We start from the raw sequence: 27,421 nt of genomic DNA on the forward strand, positions 1-27,421 counted from the left end.
AATAAATATTACTTTGTGCACTTTTAAAAGCCGTGTCTTCCTCCTTTTGTTGCCAGACACACTTTGACAAGCTAGGCTTTGAGGGCTAACTTTATTCTGCACCATTTTAAAAGCTATCTGGATGTATTTCCTTTGTTTCTACATAAAATCTACATAAAATCACCTTTTTAAGAGTAAAAAATGTTTCATTAGATGTTAACATTGCATCAATCATTTTTTGTTTGAGGCAATTAAGGCGTGAGTGCAGATAGAATGTTACAATCGACTCATCTGTCTTCGACTTTATTTGAGAGTGCTGCTGCTGCGCAACATTGTGTTGTCTGTGTGCGATTATCTTCGCCTGAATCAGCCTTGTTTTCATGGACTGTCATTTTTGGTGATGGGAATTTTTATTCATTTCGGGAGTAGGTGAAACTAACCAAGAATACCGTTGTATTTTATCGACGTCTAGTAAGTCTTTTGTATGAGCTTTCAGAGTAGGGGGGCTCTGAAGTCTGACTGATCCAAATGTGTCACCTGGAAAAGGATTACCCCCTACGCCGCGACATCTTTTCGTATTACTCATTACATAATATGTAGCTAAGTGTGATCCGGGTCGATCATGCTTTGACTGCATCAAGTCCAGCTGAAGTGCTACAAAAACACACTACTCTCAAGCTAGCTACATCCTGCTGCAAAGAAGCTGTGCAAAAATGAACGAATCGTCCTTACGGCGCACATGAAATCATTGGATATCGTCAACCCTGCCACAGTCCTACACTGAACGGTGAGAGACATTACCATTCGACAAAGACACTTTGGACATCCAGTAAACCGCCACTAATGTACGTTTCTTTTGATAGTTAACGCCTGTAATGTATTGCCGTGTCCTGACTCTGCTAACGTTAGCCTGCTGCTACTGATAGCTGACATCACAGGCCGAGCTGAACGAGGCCTTTAATGCTATATGGCTATATTATTGATATTGACTGACAAACTATCAACAATAATATGATATTTAATGTAATTCTGTCACTTTGACATAATGTATGGATTTCTTCTGTGTGTCTTCAAAATTACTACATGTTGTGAGCGTGGCACTGCATGGTTTTAATAACGTCGATTAATTGAATCATCTGAAAACATCTCCATCCAACGTGAAGAGAATACAGTGGTGGTCTCCTGTATCCTGCTGCTGCGCTGCTGTTGTTGTTGTTGTTGTTGTTTTCATTACACAGCAGTCACCGACCGTTGAATTTGTGTAATATTATGATACAATTTGTTAGTGGGTGACTGGTTGTCATAGGCTAAAATTAACATTCATGATCATACGTAATAATTATGTATTTGCGATGATTTATCGGATTAGCAATTGTCACCTTTGCAGGTATGTGTCAAATGGATGTTAACTTGTGACACTTTGTGTGGACATCACATGAATTGTTCCTCATGACTCAGTGACTGAGTGCTTAGCTTATTAATGCTTGTTTTGTTTCCGTGTAGAGGTCAGTAGCTAGTCCATGTCATCATCATCATGCAAGCATAGTGTCATTGCCTTTTCCCCCAGCAAACGTATAAGTTAGTACACAAAGTATAACTTCATTAAACCATGACAACCTGGTTTCTCTGGTCTCACGGAATGCTGTGTCTTTCCATGTTGAAAATACCTGCAAGATGCACACTCTCTGACTACACGGTTACCTTTTGTTAAGGTGATTAGACCCCTACCCCAGTACCCCTCAAAAAACGTGCTGCCGTTCTACCAGATGAATTATTGGAAGTTTCATAATTTACTAGCTGCAATTTGCAACACTAGATTTTTTTATAATGGGATGAATCTAGAGTTGCAATACCCTCCATTGACATCCCATTGACCCAAGAAATGATGTGCAGGTGATTCTTTTTCTAAGTCTTGGAGTTTGGAAGCACTCGTTGAAGTCACTGAACGGCCCGGCGTACCACCTGTTTCGAATTTGCACATGATGCAGGAGGCAGCAGCACGACCCGTTAATAAAAACGAGTGCTTCCAAAGTCCAACACTTGAACAGTATCGCGGCATGGAATTTCTTGACAGAAAGTAGCTTAGACATAACATGTCTACAGTGTATTTTTATGAAACAAACGCTTTGCCGTTTGAAAGAGGATAAGTCAAGGTTTCCCTACAGCTGCAATGTTGATCGCAAAAGCAATTTGGATGAATGGGCTGTCAATGGAGGGTATTGCAACTCTAGATTCTAAAAAATCAAGTGTTGCAAATTGGGGCTAATAATTTACATCAAGATTACATTTGGTATACCTTAACTCAACTGCTCGGTTAGTTAAATAAGATCTATTTTGATTCTGGAGACATGGATTTATCTATTCGAAATTAACCCTGAGGAAGTTAAGAAACCAATGAGTGCTGAGGCTATGTAAAACAAGGTTCGAGCGAGGTTACTTTATTTTGTCTCCCAGGGGAGACATTTGTCTTGGACACACAGACCCGCAGCATACAAAATAGTATTACAAAACAATAAGGTACACACTACACAGTGACTCGTACAGCTTATTAGGCCTATACTATATCACCCTTCACCATATAAATAATAAATAAATCACCCAAGCCAACATGCCTATTTAAAAAAAGAGCAGCACCTTAGCACATCTCAAAACCTTCTACAACTACTCAGTTAAGGGCCGGGGTATAATTGATAGAGGGACAAAGGATGCTTGTACCAATTATATTTCCACGCATGGACCTTGTACCTCCTACCTGACGGCATTAACCTACATATACTCAGGGTATAGTACATGGGAGGGGTCAGACACAGTTTTCTTAGCCTGCCCAATGGTGGCCTGCTCAAAGAAGACCTAGTAGGCAGGGATTAAAATAGGGTGCATTTTGCATCCCAAAACGCAGTTACACACAGACACACGCACACCACAGGCTACAACATGCGGCTTTGCTAATGCCAACCCTGCCTGTTCTAGAGATGCATATTCACTGCCATAATGGCCATCATTGTGACTCCTTCTCTCATGACTGAGCCGGGATGTGCTGCATAGTTGAGGTTAGGCAGCAGTGGCTGGCTTTGTTGTTTTTGAACAGCCCGCTAATGCACCCGTGAGAAGCTAGCAGGGCCTGGATTGCCAGAGGAAGCCAGTGGCATGCGCTTTTTCCTCCCGATTCTCAGGGCGCAGGATGGGGGCTGATCCGTAGGACCGCCTGCCCGTGTGTCTAGACTCGACCGGCTGCTTTGGACAGCACCTCAAAGGAAAGGCTTGGATTTCTTGGGAAACTTTTCCTCCTTGTACACTGTAAATATTTTGCCGCCTTTAGCGCTGTCATGCTTACCGAGTGTGTTTCCCCTCCTCTGGTTCAGAACACACCCCTGTTCTCTTGCCTCACTGTTTGATCATTGATGCAGGCCGGAGTGTTTAAAGAATTTCAAAGGAAAAAATGAGCCTACATTTATACTAACCTCACCGTCAGGATAATAAGTCTTGAACTACTTCTAAGAACCCGTTTCATATTTTTCACAAGGTTCTTATAAGATTATGTCCTTGTGCACAAACAAAAGACCCACAAGCCCAAATCATGAAAATGTGTTTCTCATGAGTCAGGTTAAATGCTTTGTAATTTGTGTCGCATGCTTGAGCCTGTCTAATCATCATTTAAAAACCTTTTGGTCTTGTTAAAGAATGGCTGGCTAAGACCTAATTTCTGTTTATTTGACACTCGGGACTTAATCACACTCCTCCTGACCGCTCCAGATTGTACTCCCTGTTATTGGCCTCTTCCTAATGTTGCTTCCACTTTTCACAGCTCACTGATACCATCACTACTTTTATTGAGTTGTGGGGAGCCTTCACACTACACTGACTACAGTAGTAGCGTGAAAGACCGATGGAAATTCCAGGTCTTGTTGTAACTCTGGTGTAGATTGAGGAAAAGAAAGTGATACAGTTCTCGGCTTTTATATGGGAGTCGAGTGGGGATGGAACGTGATACTCCCATCAAACTAGTGGTCCACCAACCATCACTTATTCTCTCTGCTCCTTTTCTGAATAGGTGAGTGGCGGGCCAATCAGCCAGCCACGCCCAGCCCTCTGTTGCTATGGACGCCTGCGCCCGTATCAGAGGAGTCCCACTCAGGACCAGAGCATCCATCCGGAAAGAGGTGCAACCCCCATGTTTATGATCTACTGTATCGTAAACCTTTAGAGGTTTAGGTTGTGTACTTTACCTTGTCATCATGATATCCATGATCGCTCCTTTGCCGTGTTGTTTTTGTTGAGGGCGCTAGCCCCTCCTATGCCCAGCTTTCCGGGTTTGTGTAAAGTAACATTGGCTTGTGATTGGCTGATCACCAACCATAGCGATGATTTGATTTGATGCCCTTTATTTTTGATGCCCTTTAAACAGCTTTTGTCCCCACAAGTCTCAAGATTTGCCATTGACCATGAACGGAGAAATTGGGTCAAATGTCCGCTAAATATGACGTAAATTAAACATCAATACCTTAAACGCCATTGACATTGAAGTAAATTTGACATAAAAAAATGTACGTCATATGTAAACGAGCAAATCAGCTAACCAATCACAGACAACATTGTTTTTATGTTCTAATATTGAAAGTCAAGGTTGCAAATGAAGGAATTTAGAAATGGGATATTTCAGAATAGTGTAATATTGGAACAAACAAATATTTAATTAATTGTATTACTTAACTTGATTACTGAAAGCCATTATAGGATGACTGAGGAGTCACTTTATATTATTGTTGAAATTATCAAATTAAAATAACAGGGATTTTAGTGTGTCTGATGGAGTTGACCTGAATCAGTTATGAAGTGCATAAATGTCCCATTTTAGAAAAATGTTATTCCTTATCTCAAGAATGAGTGATATATAAAATCACACCTGTTTTGAACTGTGAAGTGAGGGGCGCTCTTATCATTCATCATACATTGCCATACATCATCTCATTCTGGCCAATCACAATTTGCATCCTCACTTTCCCATCTTCACTTTTCAGCCCTATATATATATATATATATATATATATATATATATATATATATGCAAAAAAATCACACCCGTTTGTTTTACAACATGATGTAAAACAAACATCGAGACAAAACAAACATTAAATTCTCTTTATTGTCAATGGCGTTTTTAAAACAAACTTTGAACTAAAAACAAACATTAAACCTCTATATAGGATAATATATAGAGGTTATAATAATAATATAATATTTTTTCCCAGCATTTCCAGTCTTCTTCCTGAAATCCTTTGAGTCAAAAAGCCAAAATCAGCCAATCCTCTTATCGTACTACTCCAATGAAAGCATTCGCAAAGCCATACAACAGCCACGGGCATAGCTTAAGAGGTAGTGTATCTCTTGCGTATTGCGCAATACCTGACATCTCTCTAGCAGCCACATAATACAACGGGTGTCACCCGTGGCACAATCGTTATGCGATGCTCAACCAATGGCACACCTCCCACCCAATCACGCCGGCCAATCACAATTTGAGTCTACACTTTTCCGTCTTCAATGTTTGTTTTCACACAATCCCGGGAAGCTGGGCATAGGAGGGGCCCTCGGAAATTTAGATTTAGGTATTTTCTCTGGAAGAATTTATTGATTACTACTGTGACCAACAGTTCTAACTTCTGTCTCTGTTTAATGCAATCAATATATCGCCCACCAGACGACCTCCGGGAACTCATTAATGAGTGACGCCATGTGACGAAACTGTCGATAGTATTTTGGCCAAATCGCTAGCGCTAAAGTTTTCCACATGGTCCTCAAAGCCTGTTGTATTTAATAACAATTGATAGCGCTGCTATTGGACTTCATTATATAAATGTCTGGGTTTGTAGACTGTTCGTGACAGCGGACCACAGTGTGTGAAGAGTCTTTTGAGGAACAAAAAAGAGCTGTGTAGTGTCGACCTGGAGCTGCAGACAAGGGACACAACAAAGTTAACAGAGGTTTGTCTACTACACACACGGCACGCACACAACGTCTAATCACGTAAAAGAAAGACCTTGAGACTGACCATGGTTGTGCTTCCTCAGATCCATTTTGTGTGTCTGCCTGGTCACTGTGAAGGTGAAGATGTCACTCTTCAGGTAAGCTTTACAGTACGGTGTATGATGGTTAAAATGTTCATATTAACCCATTCATGCCTGACGTCGAAATTTTTAAAAAAAAGTTTTCTAAATCATGACAATTTTCGGAAAGACCTACAAGTTCTACAAGACCTACAAGTTCATAGCGCGCCACCGAGTGGCGCGCTATGAGCTTGTAGATCTGCTATTTTTCAATAGCTAAATTATAATATAATGTATAACCAAAAGGGGTTCCCACTCAAAATGGGTTAAACGTAGGACTGCAGATGAGGGATAACTTCTGATGTTTAAATACTACTCCATATCGAAATGACAATGTCAGTTTATTTCTTCATATAATTATATGGAAATGGAAAATATGTAAAAGGTGATCCAACAGGTAGGAGAATGGAACTGCACAGTGATGACATCACCAGTGGAGGAAGTTCTTGGATGTACTGTACACTGTATTGACCGTACTACTTGTGGAATATTGGCCTATGAATGAGTTTGTGAGGGTGGACTTCCTTCAGTCCACTCTGACATTAAAAAAAATCTCCTCCACATAATTTGAATATCCAGCCTTAGAATACAATAAAATGACCCGCACATTGTCTACGCTTGCACAATAAGGACGTTGGGCAACGTTTTAGTCAATGGGCATCTTTTTCCTGTAATCCAGCATTTAAAATGATCCGTTGCCCTGGCTTTAAGATCCATTCAACATCCATCTGTAGAGCTAGAGTCTGCAATTAAAATGTTATTAGTGTGGTTGCCAGAGGCAACTAGACTATAGTAATTGCTCGACTTTATTCCGTATAAATGTTTTAGGCCCCTGTGACGGGCTTCATAAACAGTACTGGGTCATTATGTAATGTATCAAGTTTATCAGATTAGCAGTGCTGATAATGAATGTGATTATCACAGGATCTGGGATCCTAGATGATCGACACCCATTATTTTTCTATGCTGAGACCACTTCTCATCTGAGCTAGCAGTCTACTATTTGAGCCAAAGGCTAACTTATTGGTCCTGTTTCCTAGGCTCTTTCCTCTCTGCCGGGGGAGCTGTGTGAGCTGCTAAAGTCCGTCCACATCCAGAGTCTGAAGAACGACGAGGTGCTGATGTTAAAGGACTCCCGCTGGCTGGCCGAACGCAAGGATACCGGCACCCAGGTAGAGACCATGACCAAGACCTGTGTCAAAGGAGAAAACTTCATAAGAATACATTCTAGATGTGTATAAGTGTAGCACGTGTGAGCAGACCACAAACACTGGAGAAAAGGGATATGAGACCGAGCGAATGCACAGCAAAAAGGTCTTCACTTCCTCTTTGTTTACAACCTTCCCGTTTTGGGTACTTAGTTTAGACAGTACTTGGTTTAGATTAGTCATTGGTTAGACCAGTCATTAGTACTACAACCTATCTCAAACCCTAACCCTAACCTCCCATGGGGCAGCACACCTAAACTTAACCCATATCTAACCAATGACTAGTCTAAACTAAGTATGCACCCCCCCCCTCCCCCCCCGTTTTCACCCCTTCTTCATTTTTCAGACCAAAGGTGCGGTTCCTCGTTGTATACGCACAGCTGTGAGATGTTGCTCTCACCCTCTCAGGCAAACACAGGTGGCAGGACAGAAGAAGTTTGTTTTCTTCGAAATTGCAGCTGTGTGTGCAGGGTTAAGACCCTGTGGCCCACCGTATGGCTTTTGTTGTGGGTTTTGTATTGCAGACAGTGGGACCGCCTGCCCCTACAGCGCAGGCACAGACGAGAGGTAGGGCTAAGTAGTGAAGTGTTCTGCATATGCAACAAATAATCAAACCGCAATCAAGAGCACAGCCATAACAAGGCACTTCCAGCTGCCCGTCTGTAGTACTGGGAGAAAGAAAAGTCCCATGTGAATTCCAGCGAGTTTGTGAAGCCAAAGGCTCTCAGATGATTAGCTTGTCTTGTGTCTGGGGCTCTCAGTAGCGTGACAGCCATTGATGGTACGCAGACTCTCCTCACCAGTTGGTTGCAAGTGCTGTATTTGTTTTTTTTAATCTGTATGTCTGAGATGATTATTCCTTGGCAGTAGGGATGTATTTACAACTGGCATAGTTTTTTATTTTATTTTATATATATATATATATATACACTTGGGTAAAAACTTTACTGGTGATTGCTGACATTTTTGCTAGCTCTGACTTGACGTTACACTCTCTGCTAGCACTGTATGTGTTGTTTTCCTGTGTAACTTAAATGAGCTATTATCTTGTGATAAATTATGTGATATCGGATCGGTGCATAGACTTAACTCACAGAGACCCAATCCAGAATTCTAGGCTGTATCGAAGGCATTTATGACACTAGTATTGGTATCAGATTCAGAACAACTGTAATACATAGGCAGAAGTCTATTTTTGGTGCTGAATTGTATGCAAGATAACTTGCATTTTGTGATTCATGAGAAGAAACCATCTCTGCCTCAAGATATGAATACATCGGACAAACAACATGCACTAGATGTCGAAGCTGGATGGATTTTCCGTGACCTATTTTTCCTCTCTGGCGTGGCCCTTTACTGGTGGCCTCGATGCTAACTTGTCAACTTCTCTTGATTTTGTTTCTCAATGATGCAGTGATTTTGAGATAGATGCCTGTTCATGGCAAGGACTACCTATTACAGTATGTTCAATCATAGAATAGATTACGTTGTCTATTATTATCATTTTGTGTCACTAAATCATACTAATCTGAACTTTCTCTCTTTTTTCTATTTCTCTGTCTCTGCACACAGTGCTGGTTAAAGGCGATATGTGTTCTGAGACACGGTCCCGGCCCGAGCTCCTGCACTCAGGCCTGCGTGTCATCGTTGGTGGGCCTGTTGGGACGCTACGCAGCAGGTGTCCGCTACGCCCTGGAGCTGCAAGCCCTTCACAGGGGCACGGCCGAACCCTGCCACCAGGAGGAAGACGACACCAACCAGTCTGTGTCATCGATTGAGGATGACTTTGTGACGGCCCTGGAACATCTGGAGGAAGAGGACACGGGTGACGATGCATAAGAACTTGTGTAGATGGGTTTTAACCCATTTAGGCCTGACCTCGAAATTAAAAATAAATCTTCTAAATCCTTCTAAACCATCTAAAATTCACGATTTTTCAAAAATAGCAGACCTACAAGCTCGTAGCGCGCCACTCGGTGGCGCGCTATGAGCTTGTAGATCTGCTATTTTTCAATAGCAAAATTATAACATAATGTTTGAAACACCAAAGGGGTTCCCGCCCAAAATGGGTTAACCAGAGTGGCGTAAAGACGGACTGTTGACTGCAATCACTCCAATCCAATGGATGAATTATTTTCAAACCTTTTTAATACAATTATGTTCCTTCCCTTGTAGTAGTAGGCTGACATCCAAGTGTGAAAAAACAGGTGAACTTAAAGATCCAAGGAACTCCGCTCAGTTGAGTTACTTTATTTAATCATGGCTGTTGGCTTGGCAAAGTTAAAAAAGAAAAACGCGTTTCGGACACGTTGGACATGCTTTTAACTCTTGGTTGTCAGCCAAGTGTTGACAGGTTGTCAAGGGAAGGAACTTAAACGTGTTAACCTACAATTGGTCCCTCTCCAAAGAGCACCTGTTTTTCATTTTCTGATAATCACAGCAATAATCACACAGCGCTTCCTGGTTTCTTTATTCACCAGCACTGTAGCGTTGCAACAGAACATAAGACCATTTGTGGTGCACTTTTAACCCATGAAGAGCTGAGGCTGATTCTACAAAATGCCTTCTAAATCAAATCGGTAGTTCTCACACTTTCAAGATTTTTCAAGTGTTTAAAAATAGCAGATGTACAAGCTCGCTGCTATTTTTGCATACTGTAGCCAACACAAAAATCTAAAATGAAACGGATGCTTTCCCGGTTTTAATGGGTTAAAAAAGGTTTTAAAGCAATAAGCAACAGCAATATAGTTGTTAACCAAGTTAACAAGTTAACGTCTTAAAATTTGTCAAGCAGGCAGCCTGGTAACATTAGCTGTTCACACTTAAATAGAAGCCAACTTTATGACATTGATGTAATTACATACGCTACGTACATTGTAAATAGCTGGATTTATTGATTACTAGTGTGATCATGCATTAAAAACGCCCACCAGAGGACCTCCGGGAACTGATTCATGGTTGACGCCACATGACGATCAAATATTTTGGACTTCCATTCTCTCTTTACTCCACTCTGGTTTTAAAATGACAATGCCACAGTGATCAAGGATCTTTCTAACCAATCAACGCAGTGCAAGCTTAGTTGCTGGCTGTTGAGTGAGACGATAGAAGGCAAAGTGGCCCTGAATGAATTGGATAAACACTGACTGACAGCTCTATAGTTTCCTTTGCTGAACTCCCTTAATTTGTTTCTCTTTTGCTGTCCTATTTTACTTTGAGCTTGGTCCTATTTTACTTTGAGCTTGTTGCACAAAATCAGTGCGTTAACACATTTCTCTCCTCTTCCACATATCTCCGTCTCCAGCTGCATCACCCTATTACCATGGTAAAAAGAGGGACGTAGCATCCCAGACGGTCCCGGCCCACAAGAGACGAAAGGACCTATCGGGCTCCCGTGTGATCATAAGCTCCTCCTCCAAGAAGTCTTCAGCCAAACAGCCCGAGGTGTCTGTCACTGTGCAGAGGTCGTCGGGGGTGGAATCCCAGTGGACCCACTATAACCCTGGAATCTGTCTACCCTCGTCCTCGACCAATCTCAGCGACTCGGAGGATTCTGACGGCTCCAGCCCGAGCCCTATCATCTTCCTGGACGAGGTGGGTTACCAGAAGAGCTTGCTGGCGAAGCTGGACATCCCCCAGGTGCCGGGGGGACCCCGAGAGCGAGTTGAAGACTCCGACTCGGAGGTCAGTGAGTTCTTTGACAGCTTCGATCAGTTTGACGATCTGGACGAGTTGAGCTCAGAGTGTGGCACTCTGACTCTGCCCCTGGACGCCGCTCATTCCGCCACCGTCCACAAGAAGAAAAAAAGGCCCTCTGAGACTAGCGTCAGTGGCTCCAAGTACGTGTCCCGAGGCTGCTCCACCAAGGGCATGAACCCTCACCGCTTTGACCAGCCCACGCTCCCTGCTAATGTGAAGAAACCCACTCCTCTGAAACCTGGCTCTCCCTACTCCCCCCACTCCGACGTTCCCGATTCTCCCCGGCCCGTGCGAACCTCCTGTGAAGAGAGCGGCGGGTCACTTTTCAGCCCCGTCAGCTCATCGGCCTTCAGTCCCTTGGGAGACACTGGTGGGAGTGGGCTTCTGGAATACTTCTGGAAGGCCGACGGGAATGGAGGGGATGGCTCCGAATTGCGTAAACCCCAGGACCTTTGCTCACTATATAAGACTTACTCTGACTTTGCCAATAGTCTCTCCAAAGAGATTTTGGGTTCCGTGTGTGGCTACCAGTCGCCCACAGACATCAGTGACAACAAGAACCTCAGCTGTGTCTGCCATAAGGAGTTCCAGAATCCATCGGGTCACCTGATGAAACTGTCGGACATCCAGGAAACCGTGACCGTGGCCAAGCTGCAGCAGAAGTCTCAGTCTTTGAAGGATGGCATACAGAGGTTTGCCACAGATCTGGTGGAGATGAGCCTGGGCAGTGCCCTGCGAGACCTCCAAAAGGGCGTGTCCACCTGCACCACCACACTCTGCCACCTGGCTGCCCGGCTTACGTCCTCCGTGTTTCAGATGGCGTTCCATGAGATTGGCATGCGCCATGCCTACGTGCTGAAAGAGCGGGCCATCAGTGGTCTGGCTGGCTTCCTGGTTGGAGAGGCTGTAACCGGCGCTCTGAAGGAATTCCTCGCCGTGAAGAAGCGGATGTTCCACAGCACCGTGGCAAGCTTTGCTGCCGACCTCGCAGAGGAGCTAGTGTTTGAGGGCATGATGGAGGTTTGTCAGTTCTCCCACCCGTCCACCCCTCTCAACCCGAGCAACTGGCCTTTTGGGCTTAATGAAGAGGAAGAAGAGGAGGTGGTGACCTCCTACGCCTCGGATCTGTCTGAGTCAGTTCTCCAAGAGGCCTTCATTGAACTCTCCCAGGCTGACGTGGCCTTTACAAGTCAGGCAGCCATCAGCGTCTCTCTAGACAACATCTACTATGTCAGTGCAGAGGACACCACCACTCATACCTGCAGTGCTACCAACGGCCAGCAGCAAGTGTTCCACACCAGCCCGGCGGAAGCAGCCCCTGGTCCCTCAGGTGAAGAATCTGGCTGTACAGTGAAAAAAGCCTTGTTAACTGTGTCTGGCATGGCCAGCTGTGTTCCTGTTCCCCAGGCTGGACAGGCCCTCTCCCATATCCAGTCTGCTGAGGAGGTCTGTCACACCTCCCAGACCAGCCCAAGGAGGAGCCTGGTGACGGCAGCCTCCTCTGACACAACCACAGCCACACAGACCGACTCCTCCCATGACAATGAGAACCCGGCCGCAGAGGGAGAGCCCTCCCAAGGGAAAAAACCCTTCCAGAACTTCTCTGGCAACATGGTGGATATGATCGTAAACGAGGCATGTGAGCTAATAACTGCCACAAAAATGAAAAAGGGTTTCGGTGACTGTGCCGAGTTCTTCACGAAGATGGGAAGCCGGAGAGACTCCTCTTCCAGAACGGACACGGTCAGTGATGATGTCCCAGATTCCCCCTCAAAAGATGGAGCTGGCCAGGAGAGCTTCAGATATGATAGTACAGACTGTGGGTCTATGAGGAAGGGAGAGGTGACTGTGCAGAGATTCACCATTGAATCTTACACTAGTCCCTCTCAGAGTCAGGATAGAGCCACCTGCGAGCCTAGTTCCAGGACCAGACCCATGGTCGAGACGCACCCCGTGATGATTAAGGACACACTGGACGTGCCGGGTTCAGAAGCAGGAGCACGGCGGAAGTCACCAGCGCCCGGTGGTGACTCGTCCCCAAGCTCTAGTCTAAAATCTAGTGGGACCCCCGGCACGCCCCCTTCCACCCCCCAGCAGCCACTTGAGCTGTCCAAGGAGAAGCAGATCAGGCAGTTTTCCAAAAAGCTGAAAGGCAAGCTGGCGAAAGAGTTCTCCCCTGCGACTCCCCCTCCCACTCCACACGATCAGCCTGACCCGGGGTCAAAGGACTCCACGCCCGAGGCAGACAAGGCCGACTTCATGCTCAAACTCATGAGGTCTCTGTCTGAGGAGGCGGAGGGCAATGAGGAAGGGGGGGAGGAGGAGGAGGAGGAGGAGGAAGAAGATGGAGGTGTCGTTGGCGCTGCCAGGTGTTGGGAGACGGGGGTTCGCCGACCTGAGCTCAACCTGTCATCGGGTCGTAGAATGTCAAACAAGGAAGCCCTCCACTATGCTGAGAGGCTGGCATACCACATTGTCTCTATGGCGACGGAGATGGACACCCTGGGGACGGCGATGGACAGCACGGCCGGGAGAGGAGAAGAGGGGGGGAGGAGAGACAGCGTGACGGCCCAGTTCTCGGAGCAGACCCTGAACACACTGTGGGTCTATGCCGGGGAGGTTGCAGGAGAGGTCATCAGTGACGTGAAGAGGATGGTGGGCTCTGGACAACAGTGTCCCCACCGCAGAGCTCCCAGGAGGAGGAGCCTGGACTCCAGGTTAGAATGTCCTCCTTACCACCACCAGCTCCTCCCCAGTACAGAGCAGAGTAGTAGAGACTCCAGAGTGGGGAGGCTGGCCGAGCAGTGGTCCAGTGCCCTGCTTAACTCTGTCCTCCACCCTCCCTCCCCCTCGTCTTCCACCACGACCACTGCCTCCAGCTCTGGCCTGTCCTCTGAGTACCCCAGCTGTGAGAGCGTGACGGACGAATATGCCGGCTACCTCATTAGGGTTCTCAAGAAGGAGGGAGGCAGTAGGGAGTTGGTCCTCGACCAGTATGCCAGCCGGTTGGCCTACCGCTCCATCAAACTTGGCTTGGCACACGCTGCTCGCAAGATAAAGCAGAGACCCTCCACTGGCCGGTTTCACACCTCAAGGTCCCTACCAGAGGAATGGAAGACGACTGGCTACGAGGGTTCTATTCCCAGGGACAGAATAGGGACGATGAGTTCTCCTTCAGGTCAGGAGGGCCAGTGTAGCTGCAGGGACTCTGAAGAACAAAGCCAGAGGGAGTACGGCAACTTGGTCAACTTTGCGGAGTCCTTGGCGTACAACATCACCTGTGATGTCACACGCAAGCTGCGCCCGTCCTCTGTGCGCTTGCCCAAGTCTCTGACGGATTCATGCCTTTATAAGCAATCCAAATTGGAAGGCATGACGGAGAATCTCATCAGGAACTCCTTTTCTTGCCCCCTGTTGTCCAAGGAGGCTAAAGGCAGGCACTACCACAGTACAGGCAGCCTGTGTGATGGAGTCTACAGCAGTGGGATAATGCAGGTCATAGAGCACTATGCCCGAAAGATAGTGGACGACACCCTGGAGATGAGCCTCGCCTCAGCTGGACATGCGGCCAGAGAGCACCAGAGGGCACAAGGCCCGGACAGATGCTCCCACACTGACAGGCTGTCTGAGAGCGCAACTCTGGGCCCCACTCTGGGGGACAGGACCTGCCGTTACTGTCAGTCCCAGGAGTGCCCCTACTGCAGCAAACCCAGCCGCCACCACCACCAACACCAGACAGGCCAGTGGAGGACGAGGGCTCAGGAGTGCACTTCTGGGCCAGAGCGACTCTGTGGGCTTGAGATCCCTAAGATCCACATCCACATGGACTGCAGCGCGGCCTTCGCGGAGGAGATGGTGTCCACGGCCATGGAGACGGCCAAGCGCGAGCTGAGCAACACCAGCCTCAATGCAGACAGCGGCATCGGCCACGACGGGGCTAGCTACGCTGAAAGCTTGACCACTGAGATAATGGCCTCGGCGCTGTCCAACGCCTGCCAGACCGCCAACGCCAGGTACACTACACACACACACTCACCTTTACAGTAGCTTTCCCTTACTGCCCTGAGCATGTGCTACTCTTTATGGCTAGCTGTAAAGTTCTGGTCTGGTTGATGAGAAATCAGACAGTAACGGGATTTTGGTCGTTTGGTTTTTCATTGACCTCTCTTCCATTGAGTAATGTAAAAGTTTTCACAGTTCTTGGTGTTTGTAGTGATTTTCATTACTACAACTTCATGCATTCATCTCGCCTTTTAAACATCACTCATTTATTTATTTTTCTAGTGAAAGTACAATGTGGATGGACATTGATACTGAGTGTCTACAAACGACATGCTTGACTTGACATTTTGCTAACTACACCATAAAGGTAGCTCTCCACCAAACAGACTGGCAGTTGAATGAAGTCGGTTGGTATGTGTGGAAAGAAAACTGCCACTATGGCGCTAAAAATGGCTTAATGTCTTTCTCAACAAAAAAACACATGTGAACAATGTACATGCTTAAATCATTTGAGAAATGATACAGACGCTGCAGGGTGCTTAGGGCATGGGCACAAGGCTATATGTATTTAAACTAGTTTGCTTTATCATATCTTTCATATTTACTGTTAATTAAAACGAACAACAAAATACTGCGTGCATGGATCAATATAACAAATAGCTAGCATGATTAGAGTAGCCTAATGTAGGATACTCACCACAGGAGCCTTTCGCATTCCACGTTTCATCATAATCATCATTTTCAGCTGGTGTTTGAATGAGAAAAGCCATCTTGCGTAAGCACACACAGTCCTGTGAGCTGTAGTAATATATACTGTATACCATTTTTATATGCACTGTATCAGTCCCTATCAACCAACCAGAGAGCTCTAATCTCCTCTCCGTCAGCCCGCTGCTACCCGATGGTCGAAAGACGACCAAGTCTGCTTCCCTACAACTTCGAACCCGACGCGACGGTGTACCCACCGCCCATTCAACAATAGCTTTCCAATGCTTACTGCCTGCCAACGTCTGTGCGGTGGAGAACTACCTTAAAACTTCACTATGCCTCTAGGAAACCATGCTACTGATAACCATGACCTCCAACTGCATTGACTACGACTGCACGATGTTCACCTTAGTTATGCATTATCTTCTTTGAGTTTTATAGGTTGAAATGTCTGTATTTCTTCTTGCTTAGCCTTTTCAAAGTCGTTTCCTTAGCGTGAGTTGCACATTGTTTTATTTTATAAAGAAATGTAATTGAATCATCATGTCCCCTTTCCCCCCTTCCATCCTCTGTGTCGGCAGCTCTCCGGGGAGGGAAGCCACTGAGTCGACCATGTCCCAGCAGCTGAGTGTGGGAGATGACAGCCTGGGCAGCTGGTCCAACCTGAGCTTTGAGGACGAGCCCCCAGATGATAACAGCAGCTTCCTCCACCTTAGTGACAGGTACCGTACTCTGAATCCACTTTCCTCCTCCTCTAGTGACAGGTACAGTACATCCAGGTTCCAACGGAGGTATGTATGATGATTTCAGAGTCCTATTCATTTTCAAATTTCTGCACACCCAGTAGTTCTCTGTGTGTGCCTTTTGCCAGTGTGTGACGCACCAACAACCTTGAATGTGACTTATTGGCATGGTTTTGTTGATGATCACGTAAGCCAAGTTTCAGAGGTTGTGTATTTGACATCCACGTGCAGGGTGCAGACCTGCCAACCTGTAAGCATCTTTCGTTACCAGGCACACATTTTGACATCAAAGTACGCTGGTACGAGTTTTCCCTCCAAAGTATGCAAAAGCTGGCGACGCCTCGTGAGTTTGACTATGCACCCCTTTAGCAGAGCACATATGTCTTTCTGCCATAGCTGCATGCTCTAATACTGTCTTGACACTGTAACATTAAACAAACTGCAACGTGACGTTGCTAACTCCCCAATGACAAACTGTTTAATGTTGAGTACTAAGTCGATTTTGGTTTGTCAATGAGATTTGTTGCAATGTATGCAGCACGCATGTATGTTTTACATGCATTTATTTTCAACTACTATGCCATATAGTATATAGTACCATAGTTGCATTCTTGAAGAAGAAGAAGCATGTTATTGCAGAATGTAATTTAGAATTGTAATTGTAATTTAGGTTGTTTAGACAGATGCTAGGTTCTTTGTTTTTGGTATCCTATAGTTTCTTTGAGGCACTACATTGTTCTTTACTTTGTTTATTGACTAGAGTTCTAGCTTACTCTGCTTATTACGATCTTGTGCTTGTAAGTCGCTCTAGATAAGAGCGTCTGCTTCAAGCCTAAATTGTAAATAGTACAGCAGCTACCATTGAGCTATATGCTACTAGTAGCTAGTGTAGATCCCATATGATGGACGTATGGCTTGAAGCCGTCGCACTGGTTCCTCACGTTCTTTGAACTCCTTTGCAAAGTTAAACGGACTGGAGGGAGGGGTTAAGATTGTATAAGTTAATGTTAGCCTGCTTATGTGTATCTAAATTATTTGCAAGCTGAGATATTAGCATCAGTCATTAAGAATCGGCAGGTAATAAGTGAATCGAAATTACAACAAAAAATGTAAATACTAGTCGACTTGTGTATATATTCAGGTATATATCCATAGAAGAAGTGCTTGTGTAAGTGATACCTAATACCAAGTTGTAATACTGTAGTGTAGGTGGTGCCCTATTACTTTGGTGCTGATGACATCTGACCCTAAATGTAAATGACAGCAGCCACTATGCTGAATGTGAAGCTGAAGCCACCCCAATAAATCGGCACAGGGGAATTATTGGCGTGCGTGTGCGTAATATATGAATGCATTTATAATACAATCATAATGGTATATGGCACTATTTGTGAGTGGTTAGATGATCGTGCTCTAGTAAAGCAGCACGACGAAAGTGTGGTACTCAAATTATGTTCTCAAGGTTGCCAAGTGTTTTCCAAACCCAGCTTGCTTCCATTTAACAACTATCCTTACACGTTAAAGCACAGGGTAAAGCTTCTCCAGTTTCTCCAGTCCTGTTAATCTGGCATCATTACTGCCACTACTATTAGTACTATTATTAGCAATTGGGAGTTGAGTGCCGTACAAGGCACGTTCTTCCATGGTTCATGTCAGTCATGGGTTGGAAGGAGTCTCCCGTGGCCACGGCCGGACGTGAGGTTTCCCCAGGTCATGGCAAGCCTCGCTGGTGCTCCACTGCCAAGAACCAATTTTCTCTGATTTGAGCAAATATTGCATTACACATGTGTTCTCTCATGGTAATGTTGTTATAGATTTTGATTTAGCGGTCCTCCGCAGCCAAGTTCTTATTAGAATGTTGGAGTAAATGGATCAGATTTGCTTCAAGGAAGTTGGGTTTCCCTCCCTGGGATGGACGGACACCAGCACATTGTACTGTGTGTGTGTGTGAGTGAGATGTGAGCATGGGCACGAGAGTACACAAGAAGATCTGAGTTTCGGCTGTCTCAGCAACGTGGTCTCACCCAGTCTCAAGTCATAGGCTCAAGGCATAGTGTGGGAACTGCTGTTGATATTTTCTGGCGCTGCCTGCTATCTCTATGGAAGCAAAGATAGTCAACATGCGAGATTCTGTCCTGAGGTACTGAGAGCAGAATGTGTGAGCAGCTAGTTATTTTGGACTCCCGGGCCAAGTGAAGGTATCATAATATTTTCTAAAGGTGTGTCTTTTGAGCGTTCTTGTCGCCCCCGGTGCAGTTTCCACAAGAACAAAGTCCACCATGTGTAATTCATTTAGTCCCTCTTCAAAAGCCTCCTCCAAACCATTTCCGCCGCGCGGATGAAACGACCCGAGGGGAGGGGAGGGAAAAAAAAGAATCACCTTTGAGGCCTTATGCAGGCACAGAGCACGCTGACGGACTTATGAAGGAGCTGTCAGCATGTGTCACTCACACGAAACCGCAGAGAGAAACCCGTAGACAAGGGAATGCATATCGGAGGAGGTATTTTTAGATGTCAAAAATAACCACCACCCTGCCCTTGTGCGCTCTACGCCACAGTATGACGGCATGCAGGCTACAGCCAGCGGGCTAATCACTGACTAATTAGTGTGTACTTCTGTTGCCAGCTCGGCCTCCCACTGGAATGCACGGGATTAACGAGATTAACCCATTCTGGGCGGGAACCCCTTTTGGTGTTTAAGCATTATGTCATGCTTTAGCTATTGAAAAATAGCAGATCTACAAGCTCATAGCGTGCCACCGAGTGGCGCGCTACAAGCTTGTAGGTCTGCTATTTTGGAGAAATTGTGAAAATCTGATCTGAATATATATTCTTTCAGAGCAAATGTTTTTAACTCAAATCTTTGCTTCTGAGGGGTTCATGGAACAACATATTTTGAGATGGGGGTCCTTGACATGAAAATGTTTGAGAACGACTGACATAGAAACATAGCTTTTTCAGAAAACTGTCAGGATTTAGAAGACATTTGTAGAATCGAGCGCAGGTCTAAATGGGTTAAGAGAAGACAAGAATGTAATGATCTAACACCACAGTAGCATGCCTATATCAACATCAGACAGGGATCACTGGGATCAGTGATGGAAAGACGTGCATCATTTAGGGAGAATCCTCTTCTGTTTTGAGCCTCACCTTTGTTGTTGGTAAGGTGATGTTAAGCCATTAGTCATTCCCCTAACTTTTTTTTATTTTATTTTCATAGACTCTTATAGCGCTCGAGTGAAGTATAATTTGGAAATTCTCGCGTAACTGCTCATCACTTTGACAATGTGCTTGTCTGTTTGTTCCATTGCAGTAGAAGTTATTATTGGATCACAAATCACACGGGTGTCATTTGAGGTTATGATATATGGCCTCAAAAACACAACAAACACGAACACACTTTGACAGTGATTGTGTCCTTTGTTGTTACACAGTAAAATGCTCAGTGTTAAAGGACCACTTCATCACTTTTCAACATCTCTTCATATAATTGGTCCTCACTAATGTTCATGATAAAACACCACCATTTCTTCCTACTCAGTCTGTCTCATAGGAGGGCGTTGGGCAGTTCGGACACCCGTCCACCAGTGACATCATCATTAGTCAGATTTTTCTTTAAACAAGATTTGTTTTTAAATATATTTAGATTTGTATTAGATTTGTATTGCAATTTGCATTGCAACTTTTCAGGAAAAGAAAGCCTGCCGTTTCTATTAGCTTGGATTCACCATCGATGATGTCACTGGTGGACGGGTTTCTGAACTGCCCACAGCCTTCCTATGAGACACAGACCTGAGTAGAAAAAAATTGTGGTATTTTATCATGAACATTAGTTAGGACCAATTATAGGAAGAGATGTTGAAAAGTGGTGAAGTGGTCCTTTAATCTAACAGAGTGTACAAATGGGCCTGTGAGGGTCTATTTGCTTCCATTCGTATACTCCCGGAGTTAAAGGAAAACGTAGCTGATTTTAAGCCTAAATCCCTCAATTGAGTGAGTGGGATAAAATAGTGTGGGGAAAAAATTACCATATGTATATTTCTCAGTGAAACGTTGACATCGTAAAAAACGATTACGTGTCATTTCACATCATTGTCATTATTATTTCGAGGGGAAATACACCGAAGACATAGGGTAATTTTTTTCCCCCCACACTAATATTAACCCATTTTGGGCGGGAACCCCTTTTGGTGTTTTAAACATTGTTATAATGTAGCTATTGAAAAATAGCAGATCTACAAGCTCATAGCGCGCCACTCGGTGGCGCGCTATGAGCTTGTAGATCTGCTATTTTTGTAAAAATGTGGCGCAAATCTTTGAATATAATATTCTTTCAAAGTGAATGTTTTTAACTCGGTCCAAAATGGGTTCCTCACAATCGGAAACAATGGGATTTAGGTTGAATTTCCCTCTGAATGAACACGACGGGGGGATTTCAGTGTACCTTCCTTCTCTCCACCAGTAGCAATGGGAACAGCAGTAGCTGGAGCAGCCTGGGCCTGGAGGGGGATGTGTGTGATGAGCACCTGTCCTTCTCCCCCTGTGACAGGTTGGTCACCGGCACATTAACACCTGATTCACCGTACTCTGTCAAATCTTCAGTGTTCATTTAAACTCTCAGAGTTTTACAACCGTAAACGGTGTATGTTAGACCAGCTGGACCCCCTTTAACGGGGTCCACTTGGTCAACATAAATAACAGATTTTCAAGGTGAAGCGTGTGCATGCTGTGTGTGGCATCTCGTAAGGTTCGCTTGAGGCCCTTTGCCAAAGTTCTTCTTGTCGATCTGTGTCTGGCGTCTGTGCTTGCTTTTCTGCATGGCTTTAGCAGATTGGCGCTTCTAGCCAACCACTCCACTCCACCCCACACCCACCCCTCACAGTTATGCCAACTTGTCTTCACTGCCACGCTTTGCGCAAAAAACAAAGAAAAAGTGAATTCGGAAAGCCTTCTAGACGTCCTCCGTCCGGAAAGAAAATGATATCCTCGTATCACAACGAGCAGAGTCGCGCAGTCTGTAGCCAAGGGCTGTGTCAACAAGACTCAGATTTACAACCTGAAAAGTGGGAGAAATGAGTCATTTCAAATGACTGTTTACCTGTTGGCACGTCACACAGCAAATATTTGCACATTTGCAAAATAAAGATGTGGAGTACAGTTTGGAAATTGAAGAAGGTATTTCCAGTGTTGGCAAGCACTGCAAGGCGTTGTGTTTTTATCAAGCACTGCAAGGCGTTGTGTTTTTATCTGCTGGTATTTGACAAAAAGCATTAAGCAGGAATGTCAATTTACTGTAGGATGGGAAGATGTCTGTAAAACACTTACTTCCTCAGGCAGTGTCTAAGATTTCCTTTTCTCCAGGATTGCATTGAATGCATTGCTTTTTGGCTTATAACTCCCACTATGTTTACATCAAAGAGACTGCATAGTATATAAATACTTTTGTGCTTATGTTCCTGTCTTTTGTGTGCTCTTGCATCCAGTCTCCGTAGCCCACCCACCCCTTTCTCTAATCTGTGTGGTATGTCTTGCCTTGCAGTGATTGTACTGAAGACAAGGAGACTGAAGTCAGAGAGGAGTCTAGTGGTAAGGATGTTTTTTCTATCTACGCCACACTAACGGTTTACCTTCCAGCTATCCTTAATAAATTCCATTCTAATTACAAACGTAACATAATTTTGAATACAATTCACTAAAATGATCTCTGCTATGTTACTTAAAAAGTAAAAATGATATAGGATATTCTTGTAGCACACTTCTGGAAGGGAATTGGAGGGGGGAAAGATGGGCCTCTCTCCTAATTTGAGGTCTTGTTCCTCCCCCTCCTTTATAGATTCAGAACAGTTGGACTTGAGTCTCCTCTGTCTGTCTGCCTGCTTATGCTATAGTCGGGGATTTTACCACCCCCACATTCAACCACAGTGTGTGTGTGCGTGCGTGAACGCCCCCCAGTGGGGCTGAAGCTAGACGTAAGTCTAGTGCAGTGTGGGGGTGTGAGAACCCAGGACAGAATGAAACAGGGCTGGGGAGGAGACTGATACCCAAGGGGCAGCTGTGAGGTACAGAGAGGCAGAGGAAGGGAGAAATACATGTGTGTGTGATTGTTTGTTTGTGGCTGTGTTCATGTTTGCCACAGTTAGTAGGTTGGTAGGCATCTGAGACAATTGATGAATATGAGTTTCTCCTCTTCCTGCTGTGTTTTAGGGACGGCGCGTGTGGACAGGACCCAGGTGCAGGCTCCCAGGGCCCTGCTGGTGGTGGTGAATTCTGACGTAAGGGAACTCAGCCATGACCCTCTGCCCGTGACCCTTGACCCCCAGCTCAGGAGCATGCTGCAGTGGGCGGCAGCCTCCATGGTGGACCTGCCGCAAGTCCAACTGAGCGTCGGCACAGAGCTTCAGCAGGTGACGACTCTGCTGGATCACAACTCCACCCATTACCTTTTAGAGGTGGCGCTAGCCTCTCCTATATACAGCTCTTTGTCCTAACTCTGTCACATTTGCCATTGACAATGAAAGGAGAATTTACATCATATGTGTCTGAGCAAATGGCTAATCGGCTATGTATCTATCTTCTATCTATAAATTCACCAAGTCTCTGTACGTAGTACTACGTACGTACGTACGTACGTACGTACGTACGTACGTACGTACGTACGTAATCCACGTAACTGGAGAACCGTTCGCCCCACCGACTTCAAATTCGACACACGCGTTCCACCCCACCACAGGGAGTGCAGTGCCCGGTGTCGAGTCGGTCGGTCCCACGGTTGTCCAGAACCGCCACAAAAAGGCCTCTGCCTGGGCTCTGGACAGGGCCCCTGCCCAGGGTCCATATGGTCAAAGTAGGCCAGTGCCCAACGGGCACCGCTATAGTGTAGAGGCTCCAACTCATAATATCTGGGTGGGGCATGCATTTCCAACTTGCATCGTTCCTGGTAGGCCAGTGCCCTACGGGCACCGCTCTAGTATAATGATAAAAGCGAGTATATTACAATGATAAGAGCGCCCCTCACTTCACACGGGTGTGATTTTTACATGACCATGCGCTCGTGTATATTTTAAAGGGGAATTTCTCCCTAAACCTTTTTTTACAAAAGTAAGTTCATAATTATGCAGCTGGAGATGAAGCTGGGGCTGGAGGGGTCTAACGCTAGAACTCCTATTCAATCGCGCAGTTGTTTTTTGTTCACATCTGTTCTAGATGATGTGACAGCAACACTCCATGCATTGTTGACACTGCACTCTTCCTGGTCTACGTGAGCTGATGTTAGACCCCCCAGCAGCAGCCCCAGCTCCAGCCCCAGTTCCCCTATATCTTTTTTTTTTTATATATATATTTCTTTTTTGTCAATATACATAATTATCAACTTACTTTTGTAAAAAAAAGGTTTAGGGAGAAATTCCCCTTTAAATACATATAAAATAATTGTATACAACAAATCTAAGAAATTCCATACATAAAAATAATAATTATTAAGAAGTAGTGACAATAGCTGATCTACAAGCTCAATTTTGGGTCTCGGCCTGAAACCACCGTGCTAGATCATAACCTATTTACATGACCATGCGCTTTGTGTGCCTCCGTGCCGCCAAAATTGAAGCCTACAGGCTGCGTTCCGCTGACCTTTTAGATAACATCATGTTCACCATCGTCGTCACACGTCTGCATTTTTCTGTCTGCCCCTCCAGCTCCCGACAGTGGTCCAACGGCTCCGAGAGAGGGAGTGGCGGGTGGGAGAACTCCTGCAGGCCCTGCTGCGCTACTGTGAAGAGACCCAGTCCAACGGCCAGCTCCAGCCCCGAGCAGAGCCACCCCACGTCGGGGGAGAAGCCCACCAGACTCCCCTGTTCCAGTGGCTGCTGGAGCACTCCTAGGCTGTCTTATCTGCCCCTCATCTGTCATCCCTAAACCCATCACCTCCACCCCCCACACACCCCATGCTGCTTACAGTGTATCTGTGAACCCTGCCCTCTAGTGAGCACTAGCAGTGTTGCACCACACGGAGATGGCCAGCAGCGCTGCAGCACAGTGACTGCTCACATGCCACCCCACTCCTGACCTGTCTGTTGCCTTGTACAGTGAACCTTTTCTGTAGTGTCGTTATAGGGCTTTATACACCGCCACCCCTAGAGGGCGCCATACCAATGAGCTGTTGTAATCTATTTTCATGGCTGTGAGCGTGCGTGCGTGCGTGTGTTTTTTTTTTTTTTTGGAATTGCATGCCTCGAGTACTTATGTTGTAGGGCTTTTTTTCTTTTTCTTTCCACCCCAGTTCCTTTTTTTTCTTGTTAAGCATATAAGCACATGCTTTGATTTACTGAACCGACCCACCTATGCCTTTTTATATTGAAGCACTCACACCTCGCTGCCCTTGTGCAAGAGAGAGAGAGACACAGAGAGAGAGAGCGAGGGAAAGAAAGGCCCAGTCCATTTGTACCAGAAAAAGACGAGGAGAAGCGATGAGTGAAATACGAGAAAGAGAATGTGTTTTCTGTTAGGGGATCCCCGTAGCGGCTGGGCTGATGATGTCAAACCCACAGCTCACCTCTGCGGTGATGTTTCCACATGTTGAGGAGACCAGTGACACACCACACCACACCCTCGCATTATCAGTGCCAGAAGGATTCCAGATAATTGGAATCACATTATCGTCCCAATACAGGACATTGAATCATTCCACAGAATAGTCGATCAATATTAAATTCCATTGTATTCTTTGGACGCTCTTTGTTTGCCCCAGTCAAGTATTGGTCTGTAGCACTTATTGTTATTCAGACTGTTTCCAGCAAGTATTCCGAGGTAACAGAAACATTTAATGTGGAAAAAGGTTAATACTATGTTGTGCACACAGATGTTGAACCCAACAGGTTCACACGCATTGTGAGCTTGTATATCATCTATTTTTGGTGAGCAATACCAAGCACAACTAAGTATATATCAAGCCTTTGAACCTTGTGCAACCCTGCAGTTTGTTACTTTTAAAGTTGGAAAACTCATATCTGTATTATATGAATTCATACCCTAATATATTGTGCCAGAATGGTCAAATGGGCCCTTCATTTGAAAAGATAATGGTTTACGATACTTAATAAAGCTGCCTTGTCAGTATTAAGATGGCCGTATTTATTTGCAACAGGACACAATGCCCCAACAGTGCTTATAGTACCATGCAACAATTTCCTTGTTTACAGAACACGGTAAAAAATAAATTTATCTACAATGGATGATGTTCTCTTTGAGCCATTAAGTATATGTAGTATATATATTTTTTGAAGATGGCGTGCGGAAAATTTTAATGAAGGAGGCCTTGGTGAAGACTTAATTTTGCCAAAACATGGCTAGGATGGTAACAGTCCAGCCCTAGTACACTCAGTGGGACTATCATGGAGGTACACTACTGTATGTTTGTAATGTGTAATGCTTGGCGGGGTGGTGTCTGTCTCCTTGTCCACTCCGGGGAAGATCCAGTGACGCAGATATAGTCTTATCTCTAATTAAAGGCATGGTCACCAGCCTGTACCTCCAAGCCACAGCTGGCAGCCTTCTCATAGCTCAAGCCCAGAGTCACACATTCTGTCACCCACGCTCCTCACGTCACCGTGTGGGACGCAGGAATGTGGCCACCACAATTTCTGCACCATACATCCCACCCTCACCCGTCATACACATATGTAGACATATACACTCATCAACCCCTGAATTTCACCCCACACGGGACCACACAATCAGCCACTTTTTGACCAGACTTAAGGACAGGCCGGGCATTTCCACTCTGGCTCCCTCAGTCCTCCCCTCCCCTCCTTGACTGAGTAACATCCCAATAACCTGACATGTCTAGGTGACTGAGCCTGCATTCAGTCAGTCCTCATACACACCGTGCCCTGAGGGTTACCACCAGCTCCAAATGAGTATCACCAGGAACTATGTTTGTCAGTTTTTGTGGGGGAAGCGTCTGAAACTAAACATTCTCTGGTCCAAGAATGATGGGAAGTCTGTGTTTCTTGAGTTTGAAACCCTGTAAAATACCTTGATTTATTGTCATTGATTAACTATTGTTCACTTGCATGGCTAAATCTTCATTGACTTCTTCAGTTGAATATGATTACTGTTATAATTATTGTATAGGCCTAATACTGATTAGGGGTTCTTCTTTGTCAACCTCCCCACACTTTGCTGTAGGCCTCTGCTGATGCCTTGTCCGCTATATTCTATCTCTAGGCTGCCAAGCGTCCTAAAACTTAGGGGTGTTGCTTGTTTACAATTTACTGTAAATATATCACCATCCAGGCAAACCTGTATTTTACTGTTCAAATATCCAAGTTATAACCAGTATTCAAAAACTGTGGAAGAAATTGACATTATTGAGGGCGTGCTGAAGATGTGTAAACTGCGAGACACGATGTGTGGCGTGCATCTCGGGTTTATGTAAGGAGATGAGGAATGCTATTGAGATTAGCGGACTTGATAAATGGGGAGAGCACAGAAAAGTAGGTGCAAATGTACTGAATGTTTAGCCAAGTTATGAAATTTCCATGCCCCTCTTTCCCAACACATCTGCTTTCTTTCTTTACTGCACCATTCTTTAGTGTACCGTACATTCCTAAAGCGCTCCATTTGTGTTGGTGAAAGATGAATGTGTACCTGCGGAGAATCAATGCCCATTTAGCAACAACCAATCAGTCTAGTATGTTACTGATGTTCCAGCGTTACATTTTGAGCCTCTCTCCTACCTTAAGACAGGCAAATCTGTACTTTTATTTTTTCCTGCTTCCTCGTAAAATCCTTTGCCAAATAAGATATTTAATAATTTATGTAAGTTATATAACACTGTACACTACTTGTTCCCCTAGCGGCATTGCTGAATAGTTTACACATTCTAAGCTTGAAGTGAAAGCACTATATTTGTCAATGTTAAAGCTACAGTGTGTGTGTGTGTGTGTGTGTGTGTGTGAGACAATAAAGCTTTTTCATGTTC

General features: G+C 45.1%; 1 protein-coding gene across 6 annotated transcripts; it reads left to right on the forward strand.

Annotated features, from left to right (window-relative positions):
* Window positions 1-326: 326 nt before the first annotated feature.
* akap11 (A kinase (PRKA) anchor protein 11) lies at window positions 327-27,421 on the forward strand. 6 transcript variants are annotated; one of them, XM_079518137.1, is made up of 13 exons: window positions 327-824; window positions 3,153-3,276; window positions 4,031-4,139; window positions 5,850-5,960; window positions 6,048-6,101; window positions 7,124-7,255; window positions 8,864-9,116; window positions 10,596-15,003; window positions 16,282-16,422; window positions 20,906-20,992; window positions 21,983-22,029; window positions 22,648-22,847; window positions 24,135-27,421. In XM_079518137.1, the coding sequence occupies exons 3-13, from the start codon at window positions 4,077-4,079 to the stop codon at window positions 24,318-24,320; spliced, it is 5,682 nt and encodes a 1,893-aa protein (XP_079374263.1). In that variant the 5' UTR covers window positions 327-824; window positions 3,153-3,276; window positions 4,031-4,076; the 3' UTR covers window positions 24,321-27,421. The 6 variants fall into 6 exon arrangements, with proteins under 6 accessions (XP_079374263.1, XP_079374262.1, XP_079374261.1 ...); XM_079518136.1 differs by lacking the exon at window positions 3,153-3,276; XM_079518135.1 differs by lacking the exon at window positions 3,153-3,276 and having other exon boundaries at window positions 327-766.

Source organism: Electrona antarctica (genome assembly GCF_951216825.1).
Source record: "Electrona antarctica genome assembly, chromosome: 13".
In the NCBI taxonomy this organism is placed as follows: Eukaryota; Metazoa; Chordata; class Actinopteri; order Myctophiformes; family Myctophidae; genus Electrona; species Electrona antarctica.

Coding starts and splice junctions, on each gene's coding strand:
- akap11 (XM_079518137.1), top strand. CDS start 4,077: ATGGACGCCTGCGCCCGTATCAGAGGAGTCCCACTCAGGACCAGAGCA. Junction 4,140..5,849: donor GAGCATCCATCCGGAAAGAG/GTGCAACCCCCA, acceptor CTGGGTTTGTAG/ACTGTTCGTGACAGCGGACC. Junction 20,993..21,982: donor TCCTTCTCCCCCTGTGACAG/GTTGGTCACCGG, acceptor CTTGCCTTGCAG/TGATTGTACTGAAGACAAGG.